Source organism: Prionailurus viverrinus, chromosome A1 (assembly GCF_022837055.1).
Source record: "Prionailurus viverrinus isolate Anna chromosome A1, UM_Priviv_1.0, whole genome shotgun sequence".
Classification (NCBI taxonomy): Eukaryota; Metazoa; Chordata; class Mammalia; order Carnivora; family Felidae; genus Prionailurus; species Prionailurus viverrinus.
Window position 1 is genome coordinate 50,280,587 of NC_062561.1, and position 14,192 is coordinate 50,294,778.

The 14,192-nt window shown below is 41.3% G+C and overlaps 1 protein-coding gene across 11 annotated transcripts in view; it reads left to right on the plus strand.

Annotated features, from left to right (window-relative positions):
* The window catches only part of LMO7 (LIM domain 7), a 196,471-nt gene that overhangs the window by 920 nt on the left and 181,359 nt on the right, over positions 1-14,192 (plus strand). For 10 of the 11 annotated variants that reach the window (XM_047848750.1, XM_047851792.1, XM_047850356.1 and 7 more), the window contains exon 2: positions 312-382. In XM_047848750.1, coding sequence (XP_047704706.1) covers positions 323-382 — 60 coding nt within the window. In that variant the 5' untranslated portion in view covers positions 312-322. Of the gene's footprint in view, positions 1-47; positions 145-311; positions 383-14,192 lie in introns of those variants that run through there. The other variant, XM_047851097.1, reaches the window with a different exon arrangement.

A 14,192-nucleotide genomic window follows, 5' to 3' on the forward strand; every position in this document is an offset into this window, starting at 1 on the left:
CGGCGCTGCGACTTTTGAAGTCCAAACAGTTGCCCGGCTGGTGAGACGCGCCGCCTCTAGTACCCCGTCCACCTCCCGCGCCCTGTCCGGCTGCCCGGAGCCCCGGGGTTGTTTTCAGGAGTTGAGAGGAAGCCACGTCTTCAGGTTCTCGTGGGTTCGAAACTTTAGCGAATTGCAGAGCGCAACAAAGGGAAAGAGAACCCGGGAGCCTCGCAGCTTGAGCAGAGGCCGGGCGCCGGGGCCAGACGCGCGCGGGACCCCCCCGCCCCTCCGTGCACTCACCGCGTCTCTCTCTCTCCCTCTTACCCTAGTCCTGGAAGGGATGGAGGAGGCCGGGGCCGACTGCGCCCTGGCGTTCGCCGAGGCCCAGAGATGGGTGGAGGTGAGTGCCTTTACCATTTTCCGCACGAGTTTGCGGCCTCGAGGCCGCTCCCGCCGATCTGCGCCCCAGCCTCCTCCCGGGACCTGCGCCGGCGCGTGGCAGCTGGTTGGCTTTGCAGTTTGGGGGACTTTGCAAGTCCTGCTTCTCTGATCTTTTAACGTCCAGCTGAGCTTAGTGCTGCGCTCCCCACGACGGCCTCGCTGGCTTCCCCAGAGCTCCTCTGCCAGGGCTCAGTGCAGAGCCGAGCGTTCGCCCTCTTGGGTTCGGGGACCGCGCATCCTTGTGAGCCAGACCACGTCAGCACAGGGGCAGAGTCGGCCCCGCGTCCTCCGGAGCGGTTCTTTGCGGTGGTTACAGTGGGGATGCCCGACACTTACCTGCTCAGGGTATTTAGTGTGTGTGGTGTGGGAGGGTGAGTGGAGGAGGTTGGACGCTAAAGTCGCATCCGGAGAGATATTTTCTCGCGCGCGGCATCTGGAGTCAAGGTTTTTACTTATTCAAAGTCGGCGTTGATGAGACTAAGATCTCCTGGGGTCACTCACTGACCCCGGTTGTGCCTTAGGGACAAGATCTTCCATTCCCTTTTCCCCCCGTCGAAATGGAGATGGTCTCTAGGAGGTTTCTTCGTCAACACCTAAGGTTGCACTTATCTGTAAAAAAGTTAACACCAGGACTTGCACCCGCTATTCTGCTGGATGAAAAAGGTGACTTTTTAAATGATGCCAAGGCAGTCTTCAGAACAGATGTGAGCCAGGAACAACCGCTTGTTAGAAAATTGTTGCCTACACCAGCCTTGCAGTTATTTAGGAGTTATAGATGCCACGTGCTGGCTTACTCAAGGTATTTAAAAATGCAGATTAGGTTTAAAGGTTATTCCAGCGGGGGGGGGGGGGGGGGGGACGAGCATATTTAGGAATTCCCAAAGCACACAATGTGTAAGAAGAATTAATTTGTCCTTAAGAAAACAAATGTATATATGGGGGGAAAGAAGAGAATAAACTTTCAGTGTTCCATTTCTAACAGTAAATAAAGGAAGGTGAAATGTGTGTAGGGGGTCAAGAAATCAGCTGTTGATGTCCTTTTTTGGACTGAAACTTTGAGCTAGTCTGAAGGTGATTTAGAAGGTTGGGGGGAAGGTGTGAGGGGAGGGTATGCAGAGGTTGAGAGAAGAATAAACAGTGTATTTTGAATTGAAATGAGAGTGGGAAAATTCCAGCAGTGCAGTTAAGAGAAATGACTTCCCTCATTCATAAACTTTGAAAGACCAGGGCATCCAAAGGTAATTTTCCACTAGTAGGATTTGTTCTTCATAATTTGAGAAAAGAAATTAAAGTTGCCTTTTTGATTTTGAGTGTTAGGGCCGGAGGGAGAGAGAAGGGAAGAACTATGGGGACACTTTTGGTCATACGTGATTCCTATGCGGTGTTTGTATCTGCGTGCTCTGTATTTGCTTCAGGAAATCTATGAATATGGATGATTTCACACTTGCCTCGTTTAGTATACAGATTTTTGAAGTCTAAAAAATTCCTTGTTTGTTTTAGCTTGCTCATGACGGTGTGGGCTTTCTGTGAGAAATTTGCATCTAACAAACTCTAGGGAAGTGTGTTGCAGTAAAAGATATCATAGTGCAGGGTATATGTGCTCACCTTCCCACTCTCAAACGTCCCCTCTAAACGCGTTTTTTTCATCTTTAGCAGAGAGACCATTTTTCTTTACATTTTTTTTAGTGTTTATTTATTTTTGAGAGAGTGAATGAGAGAGAGCGTGCGCGAGTGGGGGAGGGGCAGAGAGAGAGGGAGACACAGAATCGGAAGCCGGCTCCAGGCTCTGAGCTGTCCGCACAGAGCCCAACTTGGGGCTCGACTCATAGACCGTGAGATCATGACCTGAGCCGAAGTCGGACGTTTAACCCACTGAGCCACCCAGGCGCCCCAAACCTATTGGTCTTCTTTTCTCCAAAATCATTTCCAATACCACCCATCACTGTTTTGCTTCCTACTACCAACACATTCAAAGAAGGCCTGTCTCTTCAAGTACAAGAGCAGAGCTTACCTTGCCATCAGTAAATAAGGGTCAAAAATAAGTAATACAGGGGCGCCTGGGTGGCGCAGTCGGTTAAGCGTCCGACTTCAGCCAGGTCACGATCTCGCGGTCTGCGAGTTCGAGCCCCGCGTCAGGCTCTGGGCTGATGGCTCAGAGCCTGGAGCCTGTTTCCGATTCTGTGTCTCCCTCTCTCTCTGCCCCTCCCCCGTTCATGGTCTGTCTCTCTCTGTCCCAAAAATAAATAAACTTTAAAAAGAAAAAAATAAGTAATACATGGTGGGACCCAAAACAATCCCAATAAGCTATATAAGTATAGTCATTTCTGAAATCCATTAAAAAAAACGGAGTATTAAAAAAAAACTAAATGAACAAAACTCTAGAAAATAACAAGCTCATAAAAAAGAAACAACCCATAGCTGCTGTCATCTCTGAAATAGGGAACGATCTGCCACTGATAAAAGTAATGAGGACCAGTCTACCTTTTTTTTTTTAATGTTTATTTGCTTTTGAGAGACAGAGACCGACTGTAAGTGGGGGAGGAGCAGAGAGAGAGGGAGACACAGAATCCGAGGCAGATTCCACGCTCTGAGCTGTCAGCACAGAGCCCGATGCAGGGCTTGAACCCACAGGCTGTGAGATGATGACTGAAGCCGAAGTTGGACACTCAACCGACTGAGCCACCCAGGCGCCCCAAGAGACAATTTTTCTAAAGGCTTTGCCATATCATTATAATATAGTTAATGAAATTAACATTCAAGTCATTTTTTTCCCCCTCCTGCCACTGGGAGCAAGGCAGTATGCTCATTGAAGATATGTGAACGCTTTATATATTCATGTACACTTTGGGCATGCTCTGGGCATTCAGAGTGACAGCAGTGTGCCTACTGTTAGGTTTATTTTATTTCTCCAGTTAGTGTCCAAATTTATTTGTCTCCTTAGCTTTGCCTTTACAACTAAAGCACATATTTTAAAACATTGTTCTTGCCAAAAGAAGCAGAATGGATGACTCCTTTGTTGCCACAATCGCCTCTTAATTCTGAGAACCCCTAATTTAAAGATAAAATACTGATTCCAAAGTGTATCTTATAACATATTTTGGAAAGTGAAGAAGATTATGGTGTAAGTCTTTCTTTTGCATGCTAATATTCTTGCTCCTGCTCCATTTTCTCTACCGTACTTTTCTCGACATATATTGAGGCATATGTGGGTTATTCATATATATAAACATATATGTATTATATGGTATACTTTGCTGCCTTTATTCTCAGCTGCAGCTTTGACTAACCCAAGGTTGAGGAACTTCAATAACCTTGTAAAATTTTGAGTGACAGCCAGGGTCCATGTTAGTATGTTCTTTGTCATTTCCATTCTTTTGTGATAGCTAATACGTTATTTCCCACAACCAGAGTTAAGTTTTATTTATTTTATTTTGAGAGGGGAAGGTGAAAAGGTGGGGCAAGGGCCAGTGATTGTTATTCTACCAACTAAAATTTTATGGCTATTTTAAATTGTGCTTAAATGGTTAAGAGTGTATGTATTTTTGGGGGGCTAGTTTAACATTTCAATTTAAAGCAAATGTAGGAATGTGCACTCTTTAATCCAACATAATGATATTGGATTATTATCTGGTTGGAAATGCTGTTTGGAATATTAATAATGTAGCAGAGCTGGTTTATGATTAAACACTGGTTTAAAACCAAATAACATAGTAGTTTAAAGGCAAAGGCAGAGAGGAAGTTTAATTCCAGCAAGGTCATGGAGTAGGTGATGAAGTAGAAAGTGCTGTCCAGACCCTCTAATTTTAAACTTTTTCTGGAGCACCTTCTAATTTTCTACACCTAATAGTTGCCTCTGTCTCTCTGTTTTGGGACATTAAAAAGTCTTTGTAGTGAACAGACAAAATACCAATGAGATTGAAAACTGGATATATCACTCATTGCATTGGTTGGTGGCCAGTTTCCATTCTGTGGGTTAATGTTGCTCTTTAGGTTGAAGTTTATATACGGTAGTAATTTTCATGGCTGGAGAACAGACTAACTTAATTTACCACCTCCTTGCTTACCTGTGCTTCCTGTTATCTCGGAGTTTGATTCTTTCAGTATCACCATCATCCTGTAGAAGGACCTAAGGATGCCAAGTTGAGCTCATTGCCAGACCTGGCACCAGAATATAACTCCTTCCTCAGTTACGTCCAATTAGTCTGTTTCTCCATGCACCTCCAAATCTTTCTAAGTGGTTTCCCTCTTTCTCTGTAAACTGCATCCTTTCTGCTAATGGTTCCCAACCTGTGATCTGGTTTGAAAGGGTTTGCTTGGGATATATGTGTCCTCAGTGCACACCAGCATTATCTGTGGACTAAATGAAGGTTTCATGGATTTGTACTGTTGCTTTGCAAATGTATGTGGAATGATGTAAACATTCACTTGAAAATGTCCCTAAATTCATAGAAGAATTTTTGGTAATTTCGTATAATTTCAAGGAACAGTGTTAAACCTGGACATACTATGATGGTAAAAATTTATTTAAAAATTTAAATGCTGGGGGCACCTGGGTGGCTCAGTCAGTTGGGTGTCCGACTTCGGCTCAGATTATGATTTCACAGTTTGTGAGTTTGAGTCCCGCTTCTGGCTCTGCTGACAGCTCAGAGCCTGGAGTCTGTTTCAGATTCTGTGTGTGTCTCTCTCTCTGCCCCTCCCCCACTCATGCTATTTCTCTCTCTCTCTCAAAAATAAACAAACATTTAAAATTAAAAAAAAAAATTTAATTGTTAAGAAGCAATTCTTATACTAGCTGTTGTAGCCAAAATTATTTTTTCAAAATAAAAACCTGATTTTGTTAGTTCCTTCTTTTCTGGGGAGTCATGAATAGATTTCACTTATTTTTTTCTGATTTTTTATTTTTAAAAAGTGTTTATTTATATTTGAGAGAGCGAGCCAGAGACAGAGAAAGAGAATGTACCAGCAGGGGGAGGGGCAGAGAGAGAGGAAAGAGAGAATCCCAAGCAGGCTCCCTGTTGACTTGAGATCATGACCTGAGCTGAAATCAAGAGTCAGATGCTTAACTGGCTGGCCACCCAGGTGCTCCAAGATTTTAAAGTCTATCACCTTCACATCTTCGCAGTGTGAAGCATACCATAACATTTACAGCTGTTTACAATCTCATCTCTGCCTATCTATCTATTTTTTTAAATCTTTTCTCTGTAACTGTTTGCCTAGGTGCCAGGTGGCATAGAGATTAAGAGCACTGTTTTGAAAATTTTTTTTAGCATTTATTTAGTTTTGAGAGAGAGAGAGAGAGAGAGAGAGAGAGAGAGAGAGAGCGAGCGCATATGTTGGGGAAGGGCAGAGAGAGAGAGGGAGATACAGAATCTGAAGCAGGCTCCAGGCTTTGAGCTGTCAGTACTGAGCCCGAGGCAGGGCTTGAACTCTTGAACTGCAAGATCGTGACCTGAGCCAAAGTCGGACGCTCAACCAACTGAGCCACCCAGGTGCCCCATAAGAGCACTGTTTTGTACACTACATACCCAGTACTTATTTGTCTTATAATTGGAAATTCATACTTTTTGACCACTTCATCCAATTCCTGATGACTATGGTTAACACTGCTGTATGGTATATTTGAAAATTGCTGGGAGAATATAGATCCTAAAATTTCTCATCACAAGGAAAAAACTATTTTTGTAACTATATTGTAACTTCCTGTGGCAAGCATTTTACAATATATGTATGTGAAGTCATTATGTGTTACACTTTTTAACTTATACTGAACTCTGTGTCAATTATATCTCAATGAAATTGGGGGAAAAAAAAAAGAAAAGAAAAGAAAAAACCCTCACTGGTTTGGGAACAAATCATGGTTCAAGTCCTGGTTCTGCTGCTTAATTAAACCCACTAGGTCTCTTTTTTCTTCCTTGACCTCCCATGGTGGCTGTGTTGGTTAAGTGACATACTTACCAAAAAGCAATTATTGTTCCTAATCTTTGCTTGAGTTTGCCCACACACAGGAAGCTGTTTTCTCACCTCTAGGTTATCATGTGTGGAATATGCCTTATTCCTTGTTTAAAAAGGAAGGAGAAGGTAAAAGGAGCCAGTTAGTCTCGTCTTTGTGTGCCTGATACCCATTACTCCTCTTCAGTCCTCTATGCTTGGGCTAAAACTAGCCTTTATGTGGGGCCTTTTCTCAACTACCACACCTGTATTGCACCCATTCCTTCCTCCCCTCTATCCTCGTGTAGATCTCTTTTTGCACTCATGCTATAATTCTATCCATTTTTTCCATATTAGATTATAAGCTGAGGGAAGGAACAATATCTTTTTTTTTTTTTATGTTTATTTTTGAGAGAGATATAGAGTGCGAGTTGGGGGAGGGGCAGAAAGAGGGAGACACAGAGTACGACACAGGGCTTGAACGCACGAACTGCGAGATCATGACCCAAGCCGAAGTCAGTTGCTTACTGACGGAGCCACCCAGGCGCCCCCAGGATAATATCTTTATTTCAGGGATTTGGCATGGTTCCTGGTAAGTGCTTGTTGAATGGAAGTATAATCTGAAGGCTACAGCTTTAACAAAACTTAAAAGTAGGGTTTTAAGGACCAGAACTTATTTCTTCTCCCAGCAGAAACTTGCTTCAGGGTCTAAAGCTGAGTTCATTGCTTGCGCAGTTAGTTGCTTGGTCAGGACCAGCTAGCTACAAGATATGCCTTCATCTGAGTAGCCGTGTGTACTTGCCTGTTTACCTCACATTTTCTCTTCTGTTCCAGCCCTGCTCCTGAGTCATGGCACTCTCTTCCTGCCTTCTGATTAATGCTGTCCCTCATGGGGACTTGCATTCAATCAATGTGTTATCCAGAGATTGCCTATTACGTGCTTACTCTGTACTGGACACTTGCTGGGCTTATTGATTCAACTGCCACCTTCTGAGCCTCTTTCCTGGACCTCCAGATGGAGGCATGCCCCACAAGGAGCAGACATACAAACACACCCAGCAGCACTGTCAGATAAGTGCTGTAGTAGTAGAAATTTGCACAATTTGTAGTGATGGCACTGAGGGGGCAGCCTGAGTCGGCCTGGGGAGTCAGGTAAGCTCACAGAGAGGCAGCATTTGCATCAAGCTGCAGCAGGGCTAACACATTTGCCCACTTTGTGACTTTATAACTTGGCGTAAGAGCTTCAAGTTCTCTACAGCACAACTTTTAGAAGTTGCTGAGAGTAGTTTATTTTTACTCAGGTAATCTTTACATGCAGAGAAGTGCACCGATTTTTAATGTACAGTTGTGGGAATTTTGTCAAATGTTTTTACACCCGTGTACCCAGAAATTTAATCAACTTATAGAACATTTTTGTCACTCAACAAAGTTCCCTTCCAGAAGGGCACTTGAGTCTCTCCCTCTTACAGGCAACCACCTTTTTGATTTCTAACATCTTAGATTTCTTAGTGTAGTTTTGAACAGCCAAGCAGTATCATGATTGTCAAGTTGTTCCTTTTTTCTTCATGTAGCATTTTACTATTACTTGAACACACTATCTTTATTTGAAAATAAAAAAATTCTATGACAGGAAGGATGGCAAGAGATGAGTGTGTACTCACAAAATCCTCTTGAGAAGGAACTGATTCATACCAATAGAAACCAGGGCAGGGATGCCATTAAAATAGCCTGACTCTAGGAGGTATAAGCACACACATGTCTTGGCGTTTCCTGGGCAACTAGGAGGATTCCAGTATAGTGTTATTCTGGATCTTTTCAACGTACCTGTGTACTGAAAGCTAGAAATATGCCTTGTCTTAACATGAGGGGAAATGCAAGAACTTGTACCTTTAATAAAATGGAGTGTCCTCAAACTAGTTAGAGAAGTGCACTCACTGGGTCAAAGGAAATGAATGATTTCTTGGCTGTTGACACCTCACCAAGTTACCCTGTGAAAGCTTTGTGCTAGTTTGCAACCATGAGTGGAGGTTGATACATTCTGGTATATATAAATGAATATATTAATGCTCTCCAAATTCTGGCCAGAATTGGAAATTGTCATTTGTGTTTTTTCTCTAAATAAATGGATGAAACATGCATGATGTTCTCCCTCTTCTCAGATCCCTGGTGATGCTAAACATTTATGTAACAGATAATACATTGGGTTTCCTCCAATGAGAAAGGATGGCCCTGGAACACGGAGGGTTCTGGCTCCTCTGCATGCAGTCACAAAAGGCTCAGAGGGCCCCTGGCCTGCTAAAGCACATCTCCAAGGTCATGGGCATGGTGGGGGTCCTTAAGGAAGTGCCTCCTGAGTTGTCTTGGGTTTTTTGGGGGCTGTTTGGAGATAGATGCTCTGAATTCTCAACAAAATTATGAAGAATGGAATGTTTGTCCATTTTGAGGAGTGGAGCACCTCGATATTCCTTCAGCCCTTGATAAAACACAGAAATCCTCTCTTAGGCTGAGAGGAATAACGTCCCAAGTGTGTGGCAGGGAGCGTGTTGCTTCATCTGGTTCATTTGGGTCTCGTTGTTCTGTGTAGGGCTCTAGCAGGCTCGCTGTCTGGATGCCAAGAGTGCTTTGGCTAGTAAGGGACTCCTGTGGAGACAACTGGCTCCTTTTAGCTCCTCCTTCACGTTTAAACTGCTGGCGAACATAACGGCATTTGAGTTAAAAGTACTCGTTTTGAGAATGTTAGTTAAGAAAAACAAAGCAACATTAATAAATTTTGTCCAACCTTTTTAGTTTGGAGAAAATGGATGTTGTGGGAAGACAATCTCATGTATTACCTTCTGTAGACTGAGTTGTTTCTGTTGTTCTGTAGCCTATAATTCCTGGCAGAAAGTTCTCAAATGCTTGTTGAAGGAATGCCTGTTTTGTGTCCTGTCAAAAGATTGGCTTATTTACTTAATGCTTGCAGATCTCCTTAAAACTGTTAACTGTCAAAGAGTATATTAGAGCTTGAGGAGAGTGATAAAATATGTGCACTTCTACTTAGTCTTCAGTTTCGGAAGGTAATTATTGGGTGTGTGTGTGTGTTTTCTTAAAACATTTCTGATGTACTCAAAGCTCTTAATAAGGAAAAGAGTTGTCATCTGTGCACGACTTTGGGAACAGAGATTTAATACACTCAATCTGCCACTTTTCTCTAAGTAGACGGGCATTAGCAAATTCTACAGATGAATCATGACACAGTCCCATAAACAGTCTTTCCAAAGATTTTAATATCCTCCCTGATAGGGTCCTCGAAGACCGGTTCTCATTTCTGTGTAGAGGAGGATCAGTTTGGTGCTTGCGTGCATTAGGTGATGGTGCACAGACATTATGTCTGTCTTTAAGTACAGTGGGGATTGTCATAAGGACAGAGGTTAGAAAAATTCTATGTGGGTTCAAAGGGCAATACTAGTAATAACTATTCGGGTACAGTGAGACCTTAGTATCAAGTATTTTGAAGATGTTTCTATAAACAAAGGGCTGTCCTATGCCAGAATAGGCTGACTTGAATAGGCTGTGAAGGTTTTACACGAGAAGGTGAGTAACTGACAATTAAAGCAACTAGTACTTCCTTTTACATGTGCAAGACATGGGGCAAGTGTATTGTCCCTGCATACCTTAATAATGAAGGACTGTTAGGACCAGGCGTGTTCTCTCCAATGAGGAAAAAAGAGGACTGAGAAGTCAAATAATTTTCTCAGGAAACACTGAAACTACTAAGTGGTGGTTGGGGACTTGAACCCAGGCAATTTGACTCCACAGCCTGCCCTCTTAATCACTACACTCTACTGTCTCAGAGAAACACTGGTCAGACAGTGCTCATTCTATCTGAAGCTGTAAGATAAACTATTTTCTGTTTATGGTAAGTCCTTCACACTAGAACGTAGCTTCTGTCTTGTGATGTTGGTGCCTGGAAAGCACATGGTGATCAAATATTTTATAAACTATAGAATTGCTGATAGACATTCCTGAACAATTGCACACTTTAGATTTATGTGTTCTGCTATATCTAAGTGACCAGATTAATGCTCAGTAAACCATTTAAAGTGTTGTAAAAGGGAAGCATTTTTATATGATGACATTGAATTTACTTTGAGCTACAACAGGAGATAAATTATATCTATTAGGTTCTTCTATAAGACTGTTTACAAGAAGTATCAATTTCTTTGTTTTTTTTAATATTTATTTATTTTGAGAGAGAAAGCAAGAAAGGGAACATGTGTGTGAATGCATACAAGCCGGGGAGGGACAGAGAGAGAGAGAGAGAGAGAGAGAGAGAGAGAGAGAGAGAGAGGAAGAGAGGGAATCCTAAGCAGGCTCCTCACTGTCAGCACAGAGCCTGACATGGAGCTCAGTCTCATGATCCATGAGATCGTGACCTGAACTGAAATCGAGTCAGACACTTAACCAACTGAGCCACTCAGGCACCCCCAAAAGTATCAATTTCTTATTGACCTACATTTCAGTAGTCCATGGCATACTAGAAATTTCTCGTAGTACTAGAAATTCAGTACTAGTAAGTACTGGAAAAAAGACCATGATGAAAGATTTTCTCTTCTTGACAAGGTTGAAATTTGATCTAGATGTCTGACCTGGGAAGGAGAGATCTTGTTTTATTATACCACAATTTCATAATATTCAAGGAAGGACACTCATTGCCTTCTTTATTATAAACTTTGATTCTGGAATTCTTTCTTACTAGAGTTTAAAGTCTTTCATTCTACCACAGGAAGGAGAAAATAAGCAAACATTTTGCCTTCTTGAGTGGTATGCAATCAATTTGGAACTTACTTTAGTGTCCGAAGAAAGTATTGTCAATCTATCAAAAGCATTAGACACAGACACATCTTCCTTCTTGAAACATTTCCTTCAACTCTTCTCTGGATTTTTCTCCCATTTTACTTGATGTTTCTGATTTTCCTTTGCTTAATCCTCCTGATTACTTGATCAGTAAGTATTAGAGTATCCCTGGGTTCATCTTCCCATGCCTTCTCTGTCTATAATCTCTCCCTAGCAGATATTATCAAATCCATAGCTTTATATACCTTCTATATGCTGATGACTTCCTTTTTGTATTCCTGGCACTGACAGTGTCTCCCTTTTCCTCTCTCCCTGCCCTATGTGTGTGACACACATACATGTATACACACATACACTGAAGATTTCCAATTGTAGATCAAGTAGGCACATCCCACTTTGTTCCAAAAAAACCTCTGAGTTTCTCCCCCTTCCTATCACCTGCCTACTCATCTCTCCCAGTGTTTCCCATCTTTGTACATGACACCACTCTCAACCCATTTGCTTAGGTCCCCAGCTTTGAGTCATTATTGACTCTTGGTTGTTGTTGTTTTTTCACACTCCACATCTCGTCTATAAAGAGATTCAGTTGGCTGTATCTTCAAATATATCCAGAATCTGACCACTTCTTACCATAGCCACCATCCTCCCTGCTTCAAATATAATAGCCAGATTCCTCTTTAAAAGTGTAAGCTAGAAATAAGACATACAAATGGCCAACAGACTCATGAAAAGATGCTTAGCATCACTATTCATCAGGGAGATGCAAATCAAAACTGCACTGAGATATCACTTTATACCAGTCAAAATGGCTAGACCTCAAAAGACAAGAAATAATAAGTGTTGTTGAGGATATGGAGAAAAAGGAACCCTCATGCACTGTTTCTGGGAATGCAAATTGGTGCAGCCACTGTGGAAAACAAAATGGAGCTTCCTCAAAAAATTAAAAATAGAATTATCATATGATCCAGTAATACCACTACTAGGTATTTAGCCAAGGAAAACAAAAACTCTGATTTGAAAAAATGTATGCACCCCTATGTTTATTGTAGCCTTATTTACAATAGCCAAACTGTGGAAGCAACCCACATGTCCACCAGTAGATGAATTAATAAAGAAGATATGGCATACATACAATGGAATATTATACAGCCATAAAAAGAATGAAATCTTGTCATTTGCAACAACATGAATGGACCTAGAAGGTATAATGTTAAGTGAAACAAATCAGAGAAAGACATATACTATATGATTTCACTCATACAGAATTTAAGAAATAAAATGACCAAACTTAAAGACAAACAAAACAAAACCCGACTGTTAAATACAGAGAACAGACTGGGTATGCCACGGGGGAGGTGGATGGGGGAAATGGGTGAAATAGGTGAAGGGAACCAAGAGTACACTTACTGTGATGAACACTGAGTAATGCAGAGAATTGTTGAATCATTATATTGTACCCCTGAAGCTAATATAACACTGCACGTTAATTATACTTCAATAAAAAAAAGTAAACCAGAGATTGCATTTCCAACTCTTCCTTCTCCTCCCCCCCACAATGGCTATCTATTATATTTTGAATAAAATCTGCATTTTTGTTTAAAAAACTTTTTTTTAAATAAAATAGTCCCACTTGCCCATGTCATCTGCTGTCACTGTGTGTCTTCCCATGCTCTAGTCATACTGACCTCCTGCTATTCCTCAGATGTGCAGAGGTTTTTATTTTAGGGCCTTGGTGTTGCTGTTCCTCCTGCGTGAGTACATTTCTTTCACTTATTCAGGTCTCAGCTCAAATGATACCTCCTCCTCCCTTTCCTCCCCTTCCTCTCTGTAGAATAACAATCTCTTGTCAGTCCACACTCAAATTTTTTAGCACTTATCGTTTGCTTTCATAGGCTATATTTTTTTGGATTGGCTGTAACTGTCACTAGAATCTGTAAGTGCCTTATGTGCAGAGGTGTACCTTGTTTTCAAGCCTTAAATAGTGCCAGGTATTTGGTAGATGCCAGTAAATGTTTGTTGGATAAATAAATGGACGAATCAACAAATGTCTTACCTGACATGTTGTTAATCCTGTGACTTGACTGACTCTGGCTGTGCTTCACTGAATGAAACAAGCTGTTTTGTTCTGTTAGGTTTTTTGTTTGTTTGTTTGCTTTTCTTAAACTTCGGTTCCATATTGAGTAAGTTCAAAGCAAGTTTTTAAAAAAGCAGGTTTGCAGCATGGGAAATTGACCTTGTTCAACCAATGGTAAAGATGCCTAAATGCAAGTAAGTATCATAAGATAAAACAGAACATTTGAAAGTGAGCTGCCTTAGCTGAATATCCTGCACTGGGGACAGTACTTTACCAGGCAACTTTGGGGCATTTGTCATGAAAAAGATCTCACAACTCACCGAATAGTATCCTCCAGCTTGAGTAGGAACCCAGAGACTAATTTGAGACAATGAAGCATAACACAACTTTACCCTTTTAGAAATAAATGAAAATAATTCAAAGAATTTGAGAATAGGAATGTTTTTCTCTGCCCCACGCAAACACCAGAGGCCTACCTCATGCTTCCAAAATGCTGTAATTTTGTGTGGTTTTTTTTTTGTTTTTGTTTTTTTCTGGTTTTTTTTTAGGAATCATTCTGAAATGGCACATAAAACTGAGGAGTGGAAGTTTTCTAAAGAGCTTTTTTTCAGAAATGAGGGAAAAAGGAAGCTGAAACTAATTGTTTTGATGCAAACTGACTTTTTCTTAATGTGTTTTTTAAAAAAAACATTATTCCTCCTAGGTGTCATATGAATTATGTGATATTGTTCTTTTTATAAATATAATTTCCTGGGGGGGCACCTGGGTGGCTTAGTCGGTTAATTGTCCGACTTTTGATCTCAGGGTTGTGAGTTCAAGCCCTGCATTGGGCTCCGTTCTGGGTATGAAGCCTACGTTAAAAAAATAAAAATAAATTAAAAATTTATAAATATAACTTTTTAACAGATGAGAGAAGATTAAAGAAGTGAAG